A 17,128-nucleotide genomic window follows, 5' to 3' on the forward strand; every position below is an offset into this window, starting at 1 on the left:
CGTCATCACTCCGTCGTCCAGGTGTCGTCATTCTGTTTATTTATTTATCAGGGTGTCTACCAACCGGGAAAACCGGGAATTCTCATGGATTTTGAATAGTCTGGGGAAATACTCAGGGAAAACTCGGGGAATTTGTGCTTCTATCAGGGAATATTAGCTGTAATTTTATTGAAAGGGAACGAAATTCGCGATAACGCTGGCTGGAGTAACAAAGAGGAATCATAACAAATCTACTTTGATGCCGTGTTGTCTGCTGGAGGAATTGCCAGTGTACAGTCAACGACCGACTTTCTGGCCGCTGGATAACTCGGGCAGCTTCGTGGCACCACCATGTACCCCCCTAGAGTCAATGCATAAGAATGTCTGAAATTTCGGACACAAGAACCCTTCGCCGTCCGATTTTTCAGATATTTTGCCATGAGCACAGGTCCGGAATGGCATTAATCAAACAAATCCACCACTGCCGCCATTTTGATTACCTCTCTGCCTCGAACGGCGCTCTCGCACGCGGTGCGCTTGCAGCCGTAGGTGCCACCGCTGCAGCGCTAGGCGTAGCTGCTTCGACGTTCGCTGTTGAGCTTCTTGCCGTTCGCTGCCGTGTTTTTCATTGAAAGAATTCGTCACTGTCAGCAATGCGAGACTTCGCTTTTGTGGTCCTCGCTATTAGCTTCAAAGCTCGGAAAGCATGGCGCGTTGCATAATGCCAGTTTCTGAAAGTTATCTTCGCCTTAATACAGTAGTGTTACGTGGTGAAGCATACGTGAAACTATTGCAGTGAAGCATAACAAGTGTGGGAAGGGGCGTTTGTCACGGGACGCAGTATGTATTCCTAAATTATACACGCGGGCACTCGCCATCTCTAGTCACAGTACGAGCACCGATATGCCTAATAAGTATACTGGCAGGCGTTCAGAGCTTTTTCGAATGTGCTTGTGGCGATTTTAGCCCTTAAGGGCAGTAAAAGACATGCGTTAATTTTGTCGAACTGCCCGATTTTCCGTATGTTTTCGCGGCCCCTAGGGAGTACTAAACATCGTACGTTGACTGTACAACTGACCAAGAGGATGGTTCGAATGGTCCGTGGGGCCAACGCGCAGGGGAAGGAAGACGACAAGAGAAAGGATCTATGCATTGAGGAATGAACGGGAAAGGAAGCGTGCTGCCGCCGTTTTGAAGGAGCTTGAGCTCAAAAAACAAAATGTTGGCTAAAGTCGAGATGCAGGTGGCCCTCATCCAAAGCAAAATAAACTCTTTGGAGCGGTAAAATGCAACACTGAGGCGTTGTGCGTGGGCCGAGAGTATGTCTGGACAGTTGAGGGTGACTTCACAGCTGTTGAGAGAGAATCTCACTTGTGACAGAGTTCAGAAATCATACCACTGAGCTTGTAATCAATCGATAGAAATAGCTCACATTCGAAAATATTTGCTTCCGTATGCATCTCCCTTTTATTCGTAATTGGGATGTTTGACTCGATTCACAATAGGTTCGACCATTTTTTTTTTTTCGCAGGTATTTTATTTACTGAGCATTTCACTAGCCCCTGCCCCTCCCTTTTCTGTTTCTTATTGAATAAAATAAGCACTACTTGTTATTATAAAAACTGCGCTAAGTGTTTTTTTTTAACATGCTTACTAGAGAGTGACAGCATCGGGCGACATGGTGTCAGCCTGCCTTGACATAAAACAAAGTTTTGTGTCACTCAGGAAATTTTGCATAGACACTCAGGGAATACCTGGAAAACTCGGGGAATTTGGAAATGTCAGCTTGGTGGACACCCTGTTTATTTATTTATTCATTCATTCATTCATTCATTCATTCATTTCACATACTCTCAAGGCCACAATGCGTTACAGAGAGGAGTGGGAGAGCAAAAAGATACATATGCAATCATATGCATATGCATATGCAAGAGAAAGCACTATAAACAGCAGATTTGAATTTGCCAGAGCGATGGTGGCATGGAAGGTCATTCCAGTTGGAGCTTGTCCTAGGGAGGAAAGAATCGCTAAACATATTCATACAGGGGACAGGAACTTCTACTTTATACTTGTGATCCAACCTAGATGAAGTGTAGGTGAGTGGAGAAAAAATGGCTTCTTTCAAAACAGGGTTATAATGTTAAACTTCATGGAAGAGTCAAATACGGGAACACCTAAAACGTACTTGAAATATCTGGAAGGTTTAAACTCATCTTCATCAACATGACGCTGGCATGACGGGAATACATAATTGGAATAATTTTAGCGGCTCTATTCTGAATACATTTCTTTTCTGTTTCAGTTTATTATTCCTTAAATACAATGAATTGGTAAGATACAATATATACGTTTGAATGTGTTAAAGGAGTACTGACTAAAAAAAATCCACGTGGTTTTTTCTGCTTTAATAAGTAGTTAATGACCCAGTAATCACCGCACGAGACCTCATTTACTTCAGAGCGCGACAGATAATTATTTGCAGTCTTTCTTGTAGCGACTAGTCGATGTTTCGGTTCCAGAGAGCAACGAGATGGGGCAAACGGGAGCGTAAACAAAGTGGTCACAGGTTCGCAAAAAGCCGTGATGTATTGTCGTGCGACTGCCACATCGCTCGGACGACCGCAGCCAATGACAGCGCCGGTAGCGTGAACATCATGGCCATGTGGTAGACTTGGCGGGGCGGGGCCGGCGAGCGGGCGCCTCGCCGCTCCGATCATGTCTGTTTTTTTTTCTGATCGAAACGCGGGCCTCTTTCACCGCTGACGACGGCACATAAATGGGCTACAATTTGTTTCTGACACGAAATAACTCCTAGAATAAAGTGACCTCGAAAGAGTGCGAGTTATAAAACGTTGTGCGAAATAGTAAATCGTTGGCGTGATTTCTACTCGGACGTGGTAAGCGCAGGCGCGCCAGCAATCGTCATTATACGAAGCGGCTCTCCTGACTGGCCTGTTTACTCATCGCTACTAACGGCTCCGGGAAAACTAACCGTATTATCACTTAAGAGAAACATAAATGTTCAGGCATTGATTGTGCTGACGAATTTAGGCGCTTTATTACGAGCTGCGGACGCATCGCAAGGACCCTCGGCCCCGGATAGACGGCCGGCGAGCTAGGCCTACATCGTTTCCCAGCGATCGCAAGCTCGCTTGGCATGCTCGTTCGCTTCTGTCGATCGGCGCCAATGAAATCAGATATGCTGCAATTTAAGCGTGACATAACTGTGTACACGTTGTGCCGACTAACATAGGCGCTTCGTTATACGAGCTGCAAGCGATCGTGTCACAAGCGCAACCGGTGTCGGATTCGATGGCCCAGCGAGCTATGCCTGGCGGCTCTTGGCCATCGGCGGCTGTCAACGGATCCGATACTGCTAACGCGGCCTTGCGGAAACACGTCTACAGTGCTCGCATAGACCTGTCTATATTGTCATCGTTTGTTTCAAACAAGATAGCTGTGCAAATACGGTTGCTTTCACTTTCTGTTCGAAGTTACGCAGCATTCCGAACTTCCACGCAGGGGCGCAGGTTCTGGGCCGCCGCTCGCTCATTCGTACCGTGTGTCCCGAATCGCCGCATGCGGCAAGTCGCACATGACGCGCCGTACTACAGATCGCACGGAAAATCGCGCCATGTGTCTCGCACTTTAGACGTGGCCAATCACTTAGCGACTCAGATATTGCGGCCGGCGATGGCGAGGACGAACCTCAAGAAAACCCTCGCATCGGCCACAATCAATGGTAAGACACAACAAATCGGCGTTGAACATTGTGGCAGCGCAGTCAAGCTGATACTGTGGGAAATATCCCGATGGACACGACAAAAACTGCAGTTGCAGCGACACGGAGCACGTCCCACTACGAGTACAACAGCTAGAACAAGCAACAACAGAGGAGAAGAGCACATGTAAGCCGCATAGCAGTCAACGAAAGTTCGTGACGTAGCCACGTGACGTAGCGTTTTCTTGGCTATTTACAATCCCGGTTGATGTCAATGTCGCGAGGTGCTCTGTTTTGCGGTTGGCTGGGCGCATGTACTTTAAAATTGATCTTAAATATGTTCTAAGCAATATTCGCTGCTGATATTTTATAGATGATGTGTGTGTGACCAACTAAATCGATCTCACAAGTTATCTCGACTTCCAATTTTTGTGTCAGTGCTCCTTTAATAAGGGTGAGCTGACAGGGGCCCCAATTGCAGAGGCGTATTTCAGTTTCGGTCTAAGAAGTGTTCTATAAAGAGAAAGTTTGAGAAGATGGTGCAGAGTGAAAATTCCAACAGAGATAACCAAGCATGCTGTTAGCGCTGTTAGAAATGTAGTCTACGTGGACGCGCCATGATACATTGTTAGTGATTTGAACTTCGGGGACTTGTAGCATGTGACTGGTGACAAGGTATGACCATTAAGAATATAGTTGCTTGCAGGGATGGTGTTAGAATGACGAGTCACATGCATGACCTCATATTGACGTCATGCTGTCATTGTCGTCACATTGCCATCATGCCATCTTCGTCGCATTGTTGTTTTTGTGCTTTCGTGATCTTCTGTTGCCTTGTCATTTCACGGTCGTCACGTCATCATCATGTTGTCATGTCATTTTCATCTTGCTGTTGTCATTTTGTCCTCCCACTGTCATCTCCATCATCATCCCATAATCACACCTTAGTCATTCTGTGGTCGTTATGGCATCATCATGCTACTGTCATCACATCATTGTCATCATAACATCATTATCACTCCAGCATCACCATGTGTCATCATTTTACTGATGTCATGCCTTCACTCATGTCTATAACAAGCACTTCATTCCAAAATTTAAGAGGCTACCTAAAACAATAAGAAAACCGTGGATATCACGTGAACTCTACACGCGTATTAAAGAAAAGCACAAATTATATCAACTATTTATTGATACAAAAGATACTCTTGTTCTTGAGCGCTTTAAGAAATGCAGAAATAAATTAAATTCTGACATATGACAGGCAAAGCTCAGACATTACAAAAACTACTTTGCAGCTGCATTAAATCGTCCTGATAAGATCTGGCGTAAAATCCGGTCACTCGACTCTGGCATCTTGCAGGTTACAACTCCAGATAAAATTACAAGCAATGGCATAGAATACTCAGGTGATTCTCTTGCAGAAAAATTTAACAACTTTTTTACGGCCGCACCGAAGTCCTCAGCAGACACAACTCACATAACTATTGATAGGTGTCCCTCGTCTTTGTTTCTGAAACCTGTCTGTACAAGTGAAATTTTGTCTACGTTCAGAGGCCTAAAGAACAGTACATAGTGTGATGCGGGAAATATACAGATACGTCCAGTTAAGCACGTCATTGATATCGTTGCTACGCCATTGGAGCACATATATAACTTATGCTTAGAAACGGCCACTTTTCCCCCGAGATTGCAGATTGCTAGAGTAGCAGTCATATATAAAAAAAGGTAGCAAAAATGACTTTGGGAACTATAGACCAATTAGTATTCTGCCTGTCTTCTCAAAAGTGTTCGAGAAGCTCATTCTTAAGCGAGTTGAAAGTTTTTTAAATAAACACAGTATACTTTCTGACAACCAGTATGGCTTCAGAAAAAACCGATTGACGGAACTTGCTCTTTTACACCAGGAAGAATATATACTAAGGAACTTTGAACATAGGAACCTCGTCTTGGGAATTTTCTTAGATTATAGCAAAGCCTTTGATTGCATAAATCATAGCATCTTGTCTCAGAAGCTTGAATGTTATGTAATTAGAGGCACAGCATTACTCCTAATTAAATCTTACGTATCGCACAGAAGACAGTATGTCCAGATAAACGAATATAAGTCAACTTTACAAACAGTTTTGTGCGGGGTACCCAAGGGAGTATCTTAGGACCATTGCTTTTTAACCTGTACATTAATGATATCGTCAGTGTGGATACTAATGTTCGTTTCATAATCTACGCCTATGATACTAGTTTGTTTTTGTCTGACGATAGCAGTAGTAAGCTAAGGACAAATGCAAATGTGCTCCTGGAAAAAATACATGTATGGTCCGATAAAAATCTTTTGTCTGTTAATACTGCAAAGTCAAAGGCACTACTTTTCGTCCCAAAAATAAAAAATGCGGTGATTTCGGTGAGTTATTTTATAACAGAGACCAGATTGAGTTAGTGAGGTCATTCATATCACTTGGCGTAACATTCACCGAAAACATGCTGTGGGACGACCACATAGACAATGTAGCATTAAAGGCATCTAGAGCCATAGGATTTATAACGCGTTCCAAAAATTATCTCCCAGGAAAGGTAAAACTCTCTCTATATCATGCATTATTTTGCTCACATCTAAACTACTGCTCATTAGTATGGGGTACTGCTACACAAACCGGTCTGAAAAAACTGGGAACTCTCGAAAAACGGGCCCTCAGATTAGTTCATAACCTGCCAAGTAGACACTCAACAAAAAACTTATTTTTCAAGAACAAGATCATTAACGTTTTCAGCCTCTATGCTTATAGACTACTACGCACCTACAAACTAGAACAAAGAAGATGCATAAGTAATATATCTGACTTAGCCCCGATTGATTTATTTCATTGCACATATCCACGCCAGCATAAACCACACTGGGGATTACCAAAAGTAAGAACAAACTATGGGCGCCAAATGGTAGCATTTCAACTTCCATCCTTACTTAACAAATTAATTGATGAAAATGTAGACTTAGGAAGTATTAGCTGCTCTAACCTTCGCAACTACATTCTCATTAACGTGTCCCTTTGATTGTCCAACATTTAGACATCTGTGAACGTTTTTGTGTCTAATTGTGTTATAAGCGCATTTTTGGTTGCTGTTATTTCTCTGTTTCGTAAGCGTTTTTGTTCTCAGTTGCTGTACTTGTATTTCTTTTCAATCGGTTTCTATTTTTTTTCACACACGCAGGTGATTGTGTATTTTGCATACTTGTTTTTATACTAATGCTTTGTTTGACTTTGTATTTGCTGTCGTGACAGAGGTGCCGTCGCATGCCACTGCTTACCTGCTGTACGGGGGGTGGGAACTTAGTCAAGCGTCAATCGCTTTTATTCCCATCCCCTCCATCAGTGTAATGGTGATGGAAATAAATCATTATATATTATATCTTCCGTTGTTGTCATGGAATCATCACAAGTCATCATCACGGTTTCATCTCCATGATTTCTTAGTCTTCATGCAATCATCATCCCCATTGTAATCACACAGTTATCACACTGACATCGTTGTCACACTCTCGTCATTCTGTTTGTCTTCTATACATCATGCTGTCATCGTATTTATCATGCTCTTGCCATTTCGTTGTTGCACTGTCATCTTCATAGTCATTAAGGTTTAGTCATTCCATTGTCATCACATCATTGTTGTCATTCCATCATCGTCACCATATCAATATAGTGTCATCATTCTGTTTAAATCATGCCGTCTTCGTCGTAATGCTGATCTCACACCGTGTTCATGCTGCCATCACACTGTGGTCATTGTCTTCTTGCCATTTCCTGCTTTGGTTATTATGCCGTCAAGATATTGTTGCCACTACGGTGTCGCTTCACTGACATTGTAACGTCTTCATCATGGTGCCATCATCACACTTTCGTGTTATGCTGTCATCATGCCATCTTCGTCAAACCTTGTTGCTGTAGCTGTTAGGGTCGTTCTATGATCGTCACGCTGTAGTAATTCTGTTGTTGTCATGGCACCTTTATTATGTGGCTGGCATCACACTGTCATACCACCATAATCATTCCATCGTCATCACACTGTCATCAAACTTGCATTGTCAGGGTGGCGTAATTCCATTGACATCGTCCTGTCTTAATCAAGATGCCATCGTCATTGCACTGCCGCCATCATCATGTTGCCATGCCGTCTTCATCATTTCATGGGCATCACACTGTAGTCACTTCATTGTTGTCATGCCATCTTCATCATGCTGCCATCATCATGTTGTTGTCATGCTGTTGTCGTGCCATTTCTCATACAAGCTCATGATGCCTTAGATATGGCAGTATCTGCTTGTGCCTAGTTAATTCTGTATCCGTAAAAAGCGACTACAGTTGCCGACTGTTTATTCGGACCTCATGGGGACTGCGAAAATGTCCGAGTAAACAGGTGTCCGAAAAACATGATGAAGGAAAAAAAAATCCTTTATTTCCACGCACTTATTCGGGCTCGGGAGTAGGCTTGAACAAATCGTGAATGCGCCGTTGCACGTTGTTCCGTTTACGGGCAAACAGGTAAGCCTGAATCTCGGAGAGGGTCATACGGTCACTGTAGGCGGCTGAAAGCACAGTCACTGCTTGTACACGCTCCGCATGCGACGGCAGCGTAGCACATGATGTGTCATCTTCCGACTCGGTCATCGTCCGGTGGTGCAGCAGAAACCTGACGAATGATCTCGCCATTGTCGAGTTCTGCGCATGTCAGTACAGCAGTGTCAGCACCTGTGAAACTGTCAAATGAGACGGTGCCCGGAATCGCAATGCAACCACTGCAGAGGTCTCGGGAGAACATTTTCCGTGTCAGTAGGGAGCACATCGGAAGGCGACAAATCTTAGGCCTCCCGGCACCCGCTTGCCAGCATTCCCCAGCGCAGTCTGCGCGGGCACTGTCAGCGCCATTAGACACTTGATGCGATGTTTCCGTATGCCGCGTTAGATCACCAGAACCTCGACACAGCACACAAAGCAAACACCACCATGCTGACACCAGTCGCACAAACGAAAAATGTGGCCTACTCGCAGCGTCGTGCGTAAAGAAACAAATCAGCTGCTGGATTATCTTGACATGGCTTGCATGGCTTGACATCGCCCTGCCATCTGCTAGCCGCCTGGTTAGCTCAGATGGTAGAGCGGCTGCCCCGGAAAGGCGGTGGTCCCGGGTTCGAGTCCCGGACCAGGACGAATTTTTCTTCATCTGTGAGGCTTTTCTTTCGAGGAACCAGTGTGGGTTTCCTTTGTAGCAATTTCTACGAACTGGTGGATGTCCGATTTACCCTTTATAAGCTGAAATCGGAACTGCTGTAGAGCCACTCTATCGAACCAGGCAGAAACGATGATGATGAGCGGGGATTTGCAGTAGTGCCACTTCGTGGGGCAGCAGGAGGCTCCGTTCAAAACAAAAATGGCGTTCAGCAAGTCGAACCATGCACCGGTCAGATGGTGCTCTTGATCGAGTTGGCTCAATGAGTGTCCGAAAAATCAGACGAGAGGTTGCAATGTGTCCGAACTTTCGGCAGTTGTTATACATTATGATCTATGGGGAGAATGGTGGTGCCGCGAAGCAGACTGAATAATCGAGCATGTCCGAATTTTTGGAGTCCGGAAATTCGGTCAGCGACTGTATACTGCAAGCTCCTGCATCACAAGTGAGCACTGTTGGTTCTAACAGGAAGGCATGCTACATACTTTCAGGTCAGGAAGACCAAGAGGACAACGACATTGAGGATGCAGAGTCCACCTCAGGCGTGTCTACCATCAATTCCAGCAAGTCCCGCAGTGTGGCTGCGCAAAAGCAGCTGGCCCTCGGCCTCCCTTCAGAGGAGACTCAACGGTCAGTCAGGCCTGCCCTCTTGTGATGTTGCATGCAAACTCTGGTGTTACAAGCATGTGTGAAATCTAGAACTCCACAGACACCGCTCTTCTTGCTTTTGGTTCGTGCAGTGATAGCCACTTGTACTAAACACAGCGCAACAAAGAGGCAAATGACAAAAAAGGTAGATGGACACAAATTCTTACTTCCAGCTGCAAGGTAATTTTCAGTCACACACATACTAATGGAATGGCACGCTTCAATTGAGGCTAGCTAATATGCATACTTTTGTTTCCGCAGTCTCGAGTTCATGTCACATCAGCGTAATTTTGGCTCTTACGCTTTGATCATAGTTCCTACGGCCTTTACAGACGTGACATTGCACTTCCAAATAATTGCACAGTGTTTTACTTTAAAATTTCCCTGTCAAAGCCAGCATGTCCTTTGTTATTATTATTATTATTATTATTATTATTATTATTATTATTATTATTATTATTATTATTATTATTATTATACTTGTTTTTCCTTTACCTCCCTATGCAGGGTCATAGATGCCATCCAGATGAGTGAGCAGCTGTACCAGGACTTGCTGAGGAAACTTCTGGACAGCCGCTCACAACAGCGAAGCTTTGTGGAGGGCTGGTAGGTACTGCCACCACCAGCCTTTATTGTTATCTGTCCTTGTGCAGAATTGTTGCATGTATAGGAATTAAAAAAAAAGGACGCACATATCAAAGAGGGCCAGCCACATACATTCGTTATAGGGTTTGTAGTAAGGGTGTTCGAATTCTCAAATATCACCGAATCGAATAACTGAATGTTCGATTCATGAATTTAACGTCTACTGTTTGATTTTTCTACTATTCGATATATTCCGTGTAGAGAACCGCAATGTGCCGCAACCACGTGCGTTGCGAAGCCTGTGCCAGCATCGTGCTCGATACTTGCTCAAGCAAGCGCATCACCAACTTGTTTTTGGCGCAAGAGAAGTGCCGAGCACACTGTGCGCGCGCCACCCCGGCTGACGCAGTCGTGAACTTTGTGAGTGCTTCCGCCCTACTGCATGCTCTCCCAGATGTCAGACCAATAGAGGGTTTGAACGCGCAGCGGCCGAATGCCATGATTCACAGAACGCATTTGGCGGGGCCACCTCTCTCAGTACAAAGTTCGTCCAGATAGACAGGACTAATCGAAACGATAATGCGACGCGACCAGAGAGAATGGCATAGAAAACGACGTATACTTCAGAAATTGCAATAGCAGGTGTGAAGATTTTGCCGGTCAGGATCGAAAGACATGCGGATTGTGTTGGATATGCAGAGAATAACTTAATGCCGCTCCAGACATGGCCGTCAATCTGACCCATATGCGTGGTCTCACAGTGAGCCAACTGTACAAACATATTAGCGGCAAGCATTCCGCAGCGGCTCGTGGCCGCTGCGGAATGCGACATTGGCCAGTGGCAAATTTACGACATTGGCCAGTCATTCGACAAGTTACGACATTGGCCAGTGGCAAATTTTCCTGGTGGCCATGCTGCCTAAGCCATGAGGCCCGATTGGTGCATGGTGCTCCTTCGTCGGGCATCTACAAATAAAGTTGAGGTTTTGTGCCGATTTGACACAGTTCACGCAGAGTCGACGTGCAAATTTCCCGCGACTCTTTGACATCTTTTACAGCTGGCAAATGATGCTGAACCTGACAACGAAAAGGTGCCTGCTCTACCATTGACTCTGACCCACACAGCACCAATGATAGCTACTCGTGGAATGGTGATAGAGTCACATGATGTACATCCCGCACTCTTACCTGTCACACAGATTGGGCTTACAATAACCCACCTGCCATAGAAATGGAAAAGCCCTTCTGTATTTTCTAGGAAAACTGGAAAGCAAAACTTTCTATGCAATAAACGATTGCCATAAAACACAGGTCTAATATTAAACTAAGAATGTAATTGGTATTCAGTACAACACAACATCACTACTTCTTTAGCTTCAGAAGGAAAGAAGTTACCTCATTCTAGTTTACTGGCATTCTATTGATAAAAAAAAAATGTTTTAGAGACCTTTATACTACAAATGAACTGTAATCAGTGCCGGTACACTAATTTGGAGTTCCCTTTCATAGAGTAGACCATACTGGATATCTGTGTTTCTGTGTACATAAAATATTGATAGCTTGCTACATTATTGTTATGCAATACTAGAGACTCCCGAGCACATGAATCACTATGCTTTTTTGTCAAAATTTTCAAGCATTGAACTTTGTGATAGATTTTCTGATATTCATTATCTGATTCGGTGTTCGGATTTTTTTCTTGATTACATTCTATATTCGATTCGAAATCTACTATTTGGTATTTGCACACCCCGAATCTTCACCTATTTGTTTTGCAGTGCGTAGGGCAGAGTTACTTTTCAAGCGTACTGCACACTTCTAATAGGCGATAACCCAAATGTGCTGCCATTCCCTGCTGCAGGCAGTGAAACCAGACACATATACAACTAATTAAAAAAATACAAATTAACTTTTTAATTAATTACAATAATGCATGCATTGAAATTTACTAATTGTAGTCTGCGAGTTTGCAAAGCACTTGAAACAAAGTTTCATAATGGCATGGGCTTCAAGATGTGCGCCATCAAACTGCCGACAAGAATGCACAGTATTGCCACCAATTTTTCTTAACGAAATGCTTTTCAATGCATTGAAGCACAAAAGTAACTGGAACACCCATGTATTGCGCACAATCTGTTAAAGAATATCTCAAAACTGATGTCATCCTGAAATTTCATTCTAAGTGGATACATCTTGCAAACTTGCCAGGTAGAAGTCTTAAATTGCAATATGTGCTGTAAAGTAACTGATTAGAAATGCAATTAGTGAATTTTTGGTAATTAGCTGAATATGCATTTTGGTTTTTCCTGCAAGTAATGTACACCTCTTCAACTAATCCAGCTCGCTCAAGGACTGGAATTATGCTGTCTGCCACAGGCGATTTTTAAAAATTCTGTAAAGCTTGAAAATTATCAGTCTGTATAATGCAGTGTCTGTTCACGGTGTCCCTACAGAACTAAGTCAACAAATCTTCAATAAACATTCAGCATGTTGAGTAATTAAACAGATTTTAGTATATTTCATCAAATATAAGTATTTTCTTTTTTTTTTCTCCTACTGTAGTATTTTGTCATATTCAAAGGTTCCCAGTTCTGCATGTATTAAGATCTTTCAACCAGCTGCACATTAAGACTTCACGATAACCTTGTACTGGGAATGTACATGGTAGTATTTTTAATGTACATGGCATATAATGTTTGGCACCATGCATGACATCATAAACAACGGCATCCCACTGCCAATATGCTTGTTTATTAGACCATCCTCTAGCACTAGAAATGCAAACAACTTGAACTTTAACCTCCCTGCCACTCTTGACATCTACGGTCAACGTTTGTTGCAGTTTTGGGGTGCAAGATTATGGAATACACTACCACTTGACACTAAAGTGGCTGGGAACTTCACAATTTCAGTGAAGTGGTTCTTGTTCGCAAAAATATAATTCCACACATCTTACACTTCCTGTTTTTTCTTATTTATATTGACTTTCAATCTTTGTCATGCGTTAAAATGAGTTGCCAATGTATGTGACTATGGGCCTCTACTAGCTTAGGCTATTGGCCCAACAGTTCTTGTGATACACTGTTTTTCTTGAAACCAAATCAATGTGATGCATCTCGGTATGCATCTTTTGCACCTCCAAAATGCTGTCACGAGATCTGTAGTGCACCACATGCTTTTTCTGCTGTGCTTGTGTCGAAAGTTTTCTGTCCAGTTTTTTCTTTCCTTTTTCCTCATTGTTTTACTTCTCATAGTTGCAGCGGTCACTCCCATCTCATTGTTGTTCTCACCCTCTACCCATCCCTTTCTCGTCCAGTCTAAGCCAAAACAGGCTCTTGCATCCGGGTAGCAGAGAGTCGAGCGTGACAATATCAGGTCCATCATCATCTGTTCCTTCCGGTAAGATTTGCATCTGGCTTTTGCAAATTTTGCGCTGGTTTGATGGGTACTGAAAATTTCAGTAATTGTTTCAGCTATTTCTGTACAGTCGAACCTCATCATTGTGAAGTCACATACAACACAAAAATACCTTCATTATATGGGATGTCTGTTATATATGTACATGCCAATACATGTTGAACAAAGAAAATTCCTGATCAGTTCTGTACAATAAAAAAGCAAGCACAATGCCTCTGACAGGCTACCGCAGGGTCTCCTGGCAATTTTTATGGCCTTTCAGCAGCTTGCTGGGCCTCTACGTACCTAACACGGATATATAGTGCCAAGTTACAAACAGTTAACCCCTTAACTGCTGTCAGAAATTTTGAAGACTGATGAGAAGTGCCAATTCTTTTAGCCCTGCAATTTTCCTGCACCCCCCCCAACCCTTTTTTAATTTTTATTTATGATATCAAGAATGCCTGTAGCGCTTTTGCTGCCCTTGTTGAAAAAGTTTGCAAAAAGGCATTGTGTACTTATTTATCTGCAAAAATTGCGATACAGTGCAACCTTTATTTGCACATATACGAAAAAGGAAACACGAGTTGCTGAAAAGCAGCTTCATTGCATAGGATACAAACAATCTAGTGAATTCAAACTTAAGAGATGCAGGAGGCAGATTGTTTTGGTCAAAACGATCCCAGTTTCGGGTGCTGGCCACAGGGTCTGACTCGTCATCTGTGCTACTAGTGCTTGATGTTTCTTCAAAGTCAAAATCTCCCTCACCTTGATTGTCCAGCAACTGATTGTCATCACTGGAGCGATCGTCATGAACGAAAGAACTTGCAGTGGGCTTCGTGGCCATGCGCACAACGTCGCATCCATTTCAAAATCCCAGTGATTGCGGACACAAATTCAGAAAGACTGTTGTTGACTGCATATAAAAAAAAAATAACCTAATCGCTTTAAAAAACACCCTTCTTAGCATATTTTTACAGTGGTAGAATGTCTTCTTGATTTTGATTAACTGGACAGTACGAAAAATTTTCAGAAAATTCATGACAAGTTAGCTCATCATTGGCACCAGAAGGTGCGCCATTACGATTTAACTTATTATTCGCAATTAAGGGGTTAGTACACAATCATGCAATTGGTGTTGTCACATGGGACGGGCATGTTGGTTTGACAGGTGCAGGTCAGCCAAGTCATGCTGCTGAATTGCACACACATACGCATCCAGAATGTGCCATTTTCAAGCTGCTCTTGCTAAGTATTTGACATTTTGCTACCAGAACACATAGTGGGAGCTGACAGGCGAGCAAATATTCAGCGTAACTGTACTCACTGTGTTGCTGTATCTCGCATTGTATCGGATCTTGCTTTTTTGGTTTCGTTACAGCAGTACGACAATAAAGCATCGCCAAAGAAATTTTAGATTTATTTCGCTATGTGTAACTATTTGTTATATTCTTGTATGTTGATACATGGAGTTTGGCTTTTGATTACAGGGCAAGGGCCAGTGAAATATGCCTTACAGTTCATTGCCCCCTGATTTCTGTCTCTTTATGTGCATACTTGTATGTGTGTGTGTGTTTGTGTAGGATGATTTTGGACATGTTCCAGACATAATTCCTGCTCAGGCTTTAAATCTTTTGATCGCATTCTGCTGCTGAGCATAAGGTTCTGGGTTCGGCTTGGGGCACACCATTACTTACAAAAAAATTATCCACTTTGTGCAAAGCTAACGAAACAATGTTGGTCTCGTCCTCATATCTCGTAGCCCCCCCCCCTTTTTTATAGATCGGTCCACGTTAGCTGGGACACCCTGTATAGCTGCTTTTGTCAAATACAAGCTTAGTGCACTGTGAAGTCAGCATCTACATTCCACTGAAGATTTACAGTTGTAAACGTTATTCTCGCACAACCTTAGCCTCAGCTGGTGTCCATAGGCCTGATGTTCATCGTGATGAAGATCTGATGCACTGGCTACAAGACCTTGGCATGGACACGGAGTGTATGGAAAGGGTAAATATCAACCTATATTCAGCACATAGTTTGCATCATCTAGTCATATTTAGCCGCGAGTACGAATACAGCATGTGTAGTAACATGTGCAGTTTGAAATTAAAGTGTACTGTCAGTAGATCAATGTCAAAAATTTTCTGATAGTCCAATACCCTTCACACCTCATGTTAACTGCCTGTGTGACATGTTAAATGATAGCGAGTGTTTTGCTTAAAATGTATCAGCTTCAATGGAACTAAAATTCTGAACAAATGTGTACAGGATGAAATTGTGCACAAATTCTAAAGAAAACTGTGCACATTGCAATTGAGCACTCATAACAAGAGCTGTCCATTTGCCAGCAGTTGTTTAATACAGTTAAAAGGATTAATTTTTTTCTGTAAAGTTGAAACATATGCATTTATACCAGCTTATAAGTTCTCCATATCTTGTTTGTGAGATTGTCTGTCAAAGGTATTAATAAACATAATGCAAATTGCGGGAAACGGCCCCGTCATTGTTCATGTTCGTTATATTGCCGCGGGGCAGGACGTAGGCAGAGCACATTTACAGAGAAGCTTCAGTCTGGTACACTCTTAAAGGGCGCACCTAATTCATAATAACTACAACATTTATTTAACTGCGTCGTGAAAGAATGGCTGATATGATGCAGTTAGGCAGACAGGCATCTGTGTTTAAATAATTATCTACAGCTCATCACCTCAGATGCATTCACTGACCCCTAAGCTCAGCCAATACGGATACTGCCAGTAAAGGGGTTGCTATTGGGGTCACCAAGGTGGTCAGGTGCGTGCATGCTGACTGGTAAAGTTAAAATTATCTGGCGAAGGCCAATTTTAGGATCAACATAATGAAAGTAAGACTCGTATAAACGCATTGGTTCCGTTTATCAAGAATTCCATTTACTGAGAGACAAAGCTGAATACAATTGCATGAATATGAAACCAACCTACAATGAGGATGGTGTTCCGTTTAAGGGGAAATTCCATTTAAGTGATTTCTGTTTATCGAGATTCCACTGTATTACGATACTCATTGCAATAAAGCATGGCCAACCATATGTTCAATTTGCTTCATTACATGCATGTTCATTATATCGAGATTCTACTGTAATATAAGTATGCCGGTTTCACCTCATGTCCCGCCTAATGTCTTCTTTGTGAATGTTTGCTTTGTTTACAATTACAGTTTGCCAGAGAACAGTTCACAAAGGAAGACGTCCTGCATTTGATGACAAGAGATGATCTGCGGAGGCTTGGGCTCCGGTATGTTTTTTCTCTGCATCATCATTAGAGCTTTCTGTTTGGAGTTGGGGAAATTAGGCAATATGAAGCACTGGTGTTGGCTGGTGAACTCATTTGAACAGGTGAAATAAATGCCTATAGGAAACAAAATAGAGAGATACAAAGCCAGCTTGCATCAGTTAATTCTCTTTGTAGCTACACGTCTTCACTAAAGGAATTGTAAACTTAAATTATCTGAAAAATAATGGAAGGTGGTAAGAAAACGAGATAATAAAATGCACTATTGTTTGGCTTGCACTCATGTAAAGATATTTTGATCTACACCCTG

At 42.7% G+C, this 17,128-nt stretch overlaps 1 protein-coding gene across 13 annotated transcripts in view; it reads left to right on the plus strand.

Annotated features, from left to right (window-relative positions):
- Ask1 (apoptotic signal-regulating kinase 1) overlaps positions 1-17,128 on the plus strand; it is a 123,393-nt gene that overhangs the window by 92,975 nt on the left and 13,290 nt on the right. For all 13 annotated transcript variants that reach the window (XM_075695525.1, XM_075695524.1, XM_075695520.1 and 10 more), the window contains 5 exons: positions 9,412-9,550; positions 10,076-10,174; positions 13,470-13,552; positions 15,462-15,556; positions 16,745-16,821. In XM_075695525.1, coding sequence (XP_075551640.1) covers positions 9,412-9,550; positions 10,076-10,174; positions 13,470-13,552; positions 15,462-15,556; positions 16,745-16,821 — 493 coding nt within the window. The remainder of the gene's footprint in view (positions 1-9,411; positions 9,551-10,075; positions 10,175-13,469; positions 13,553-15,461; positions 15,557-16,744; positions 16,822-17,128) is intronic.

The sequence above is a fragment of the Dermacentor variabilis genome, chromosome 6 (genome assembly GCF_050947875.1).
Source record: "Dermacentor variabilis isolate Ectoservices chromosome 6, ASM5094787v1, whole genome shotgun sequence".
NCBI lineage: Eukaryota > Metazoa > Arthropoda > Arachnida > Ixodida > Ixodidae > Dermacentor > Dermacentor variabilis.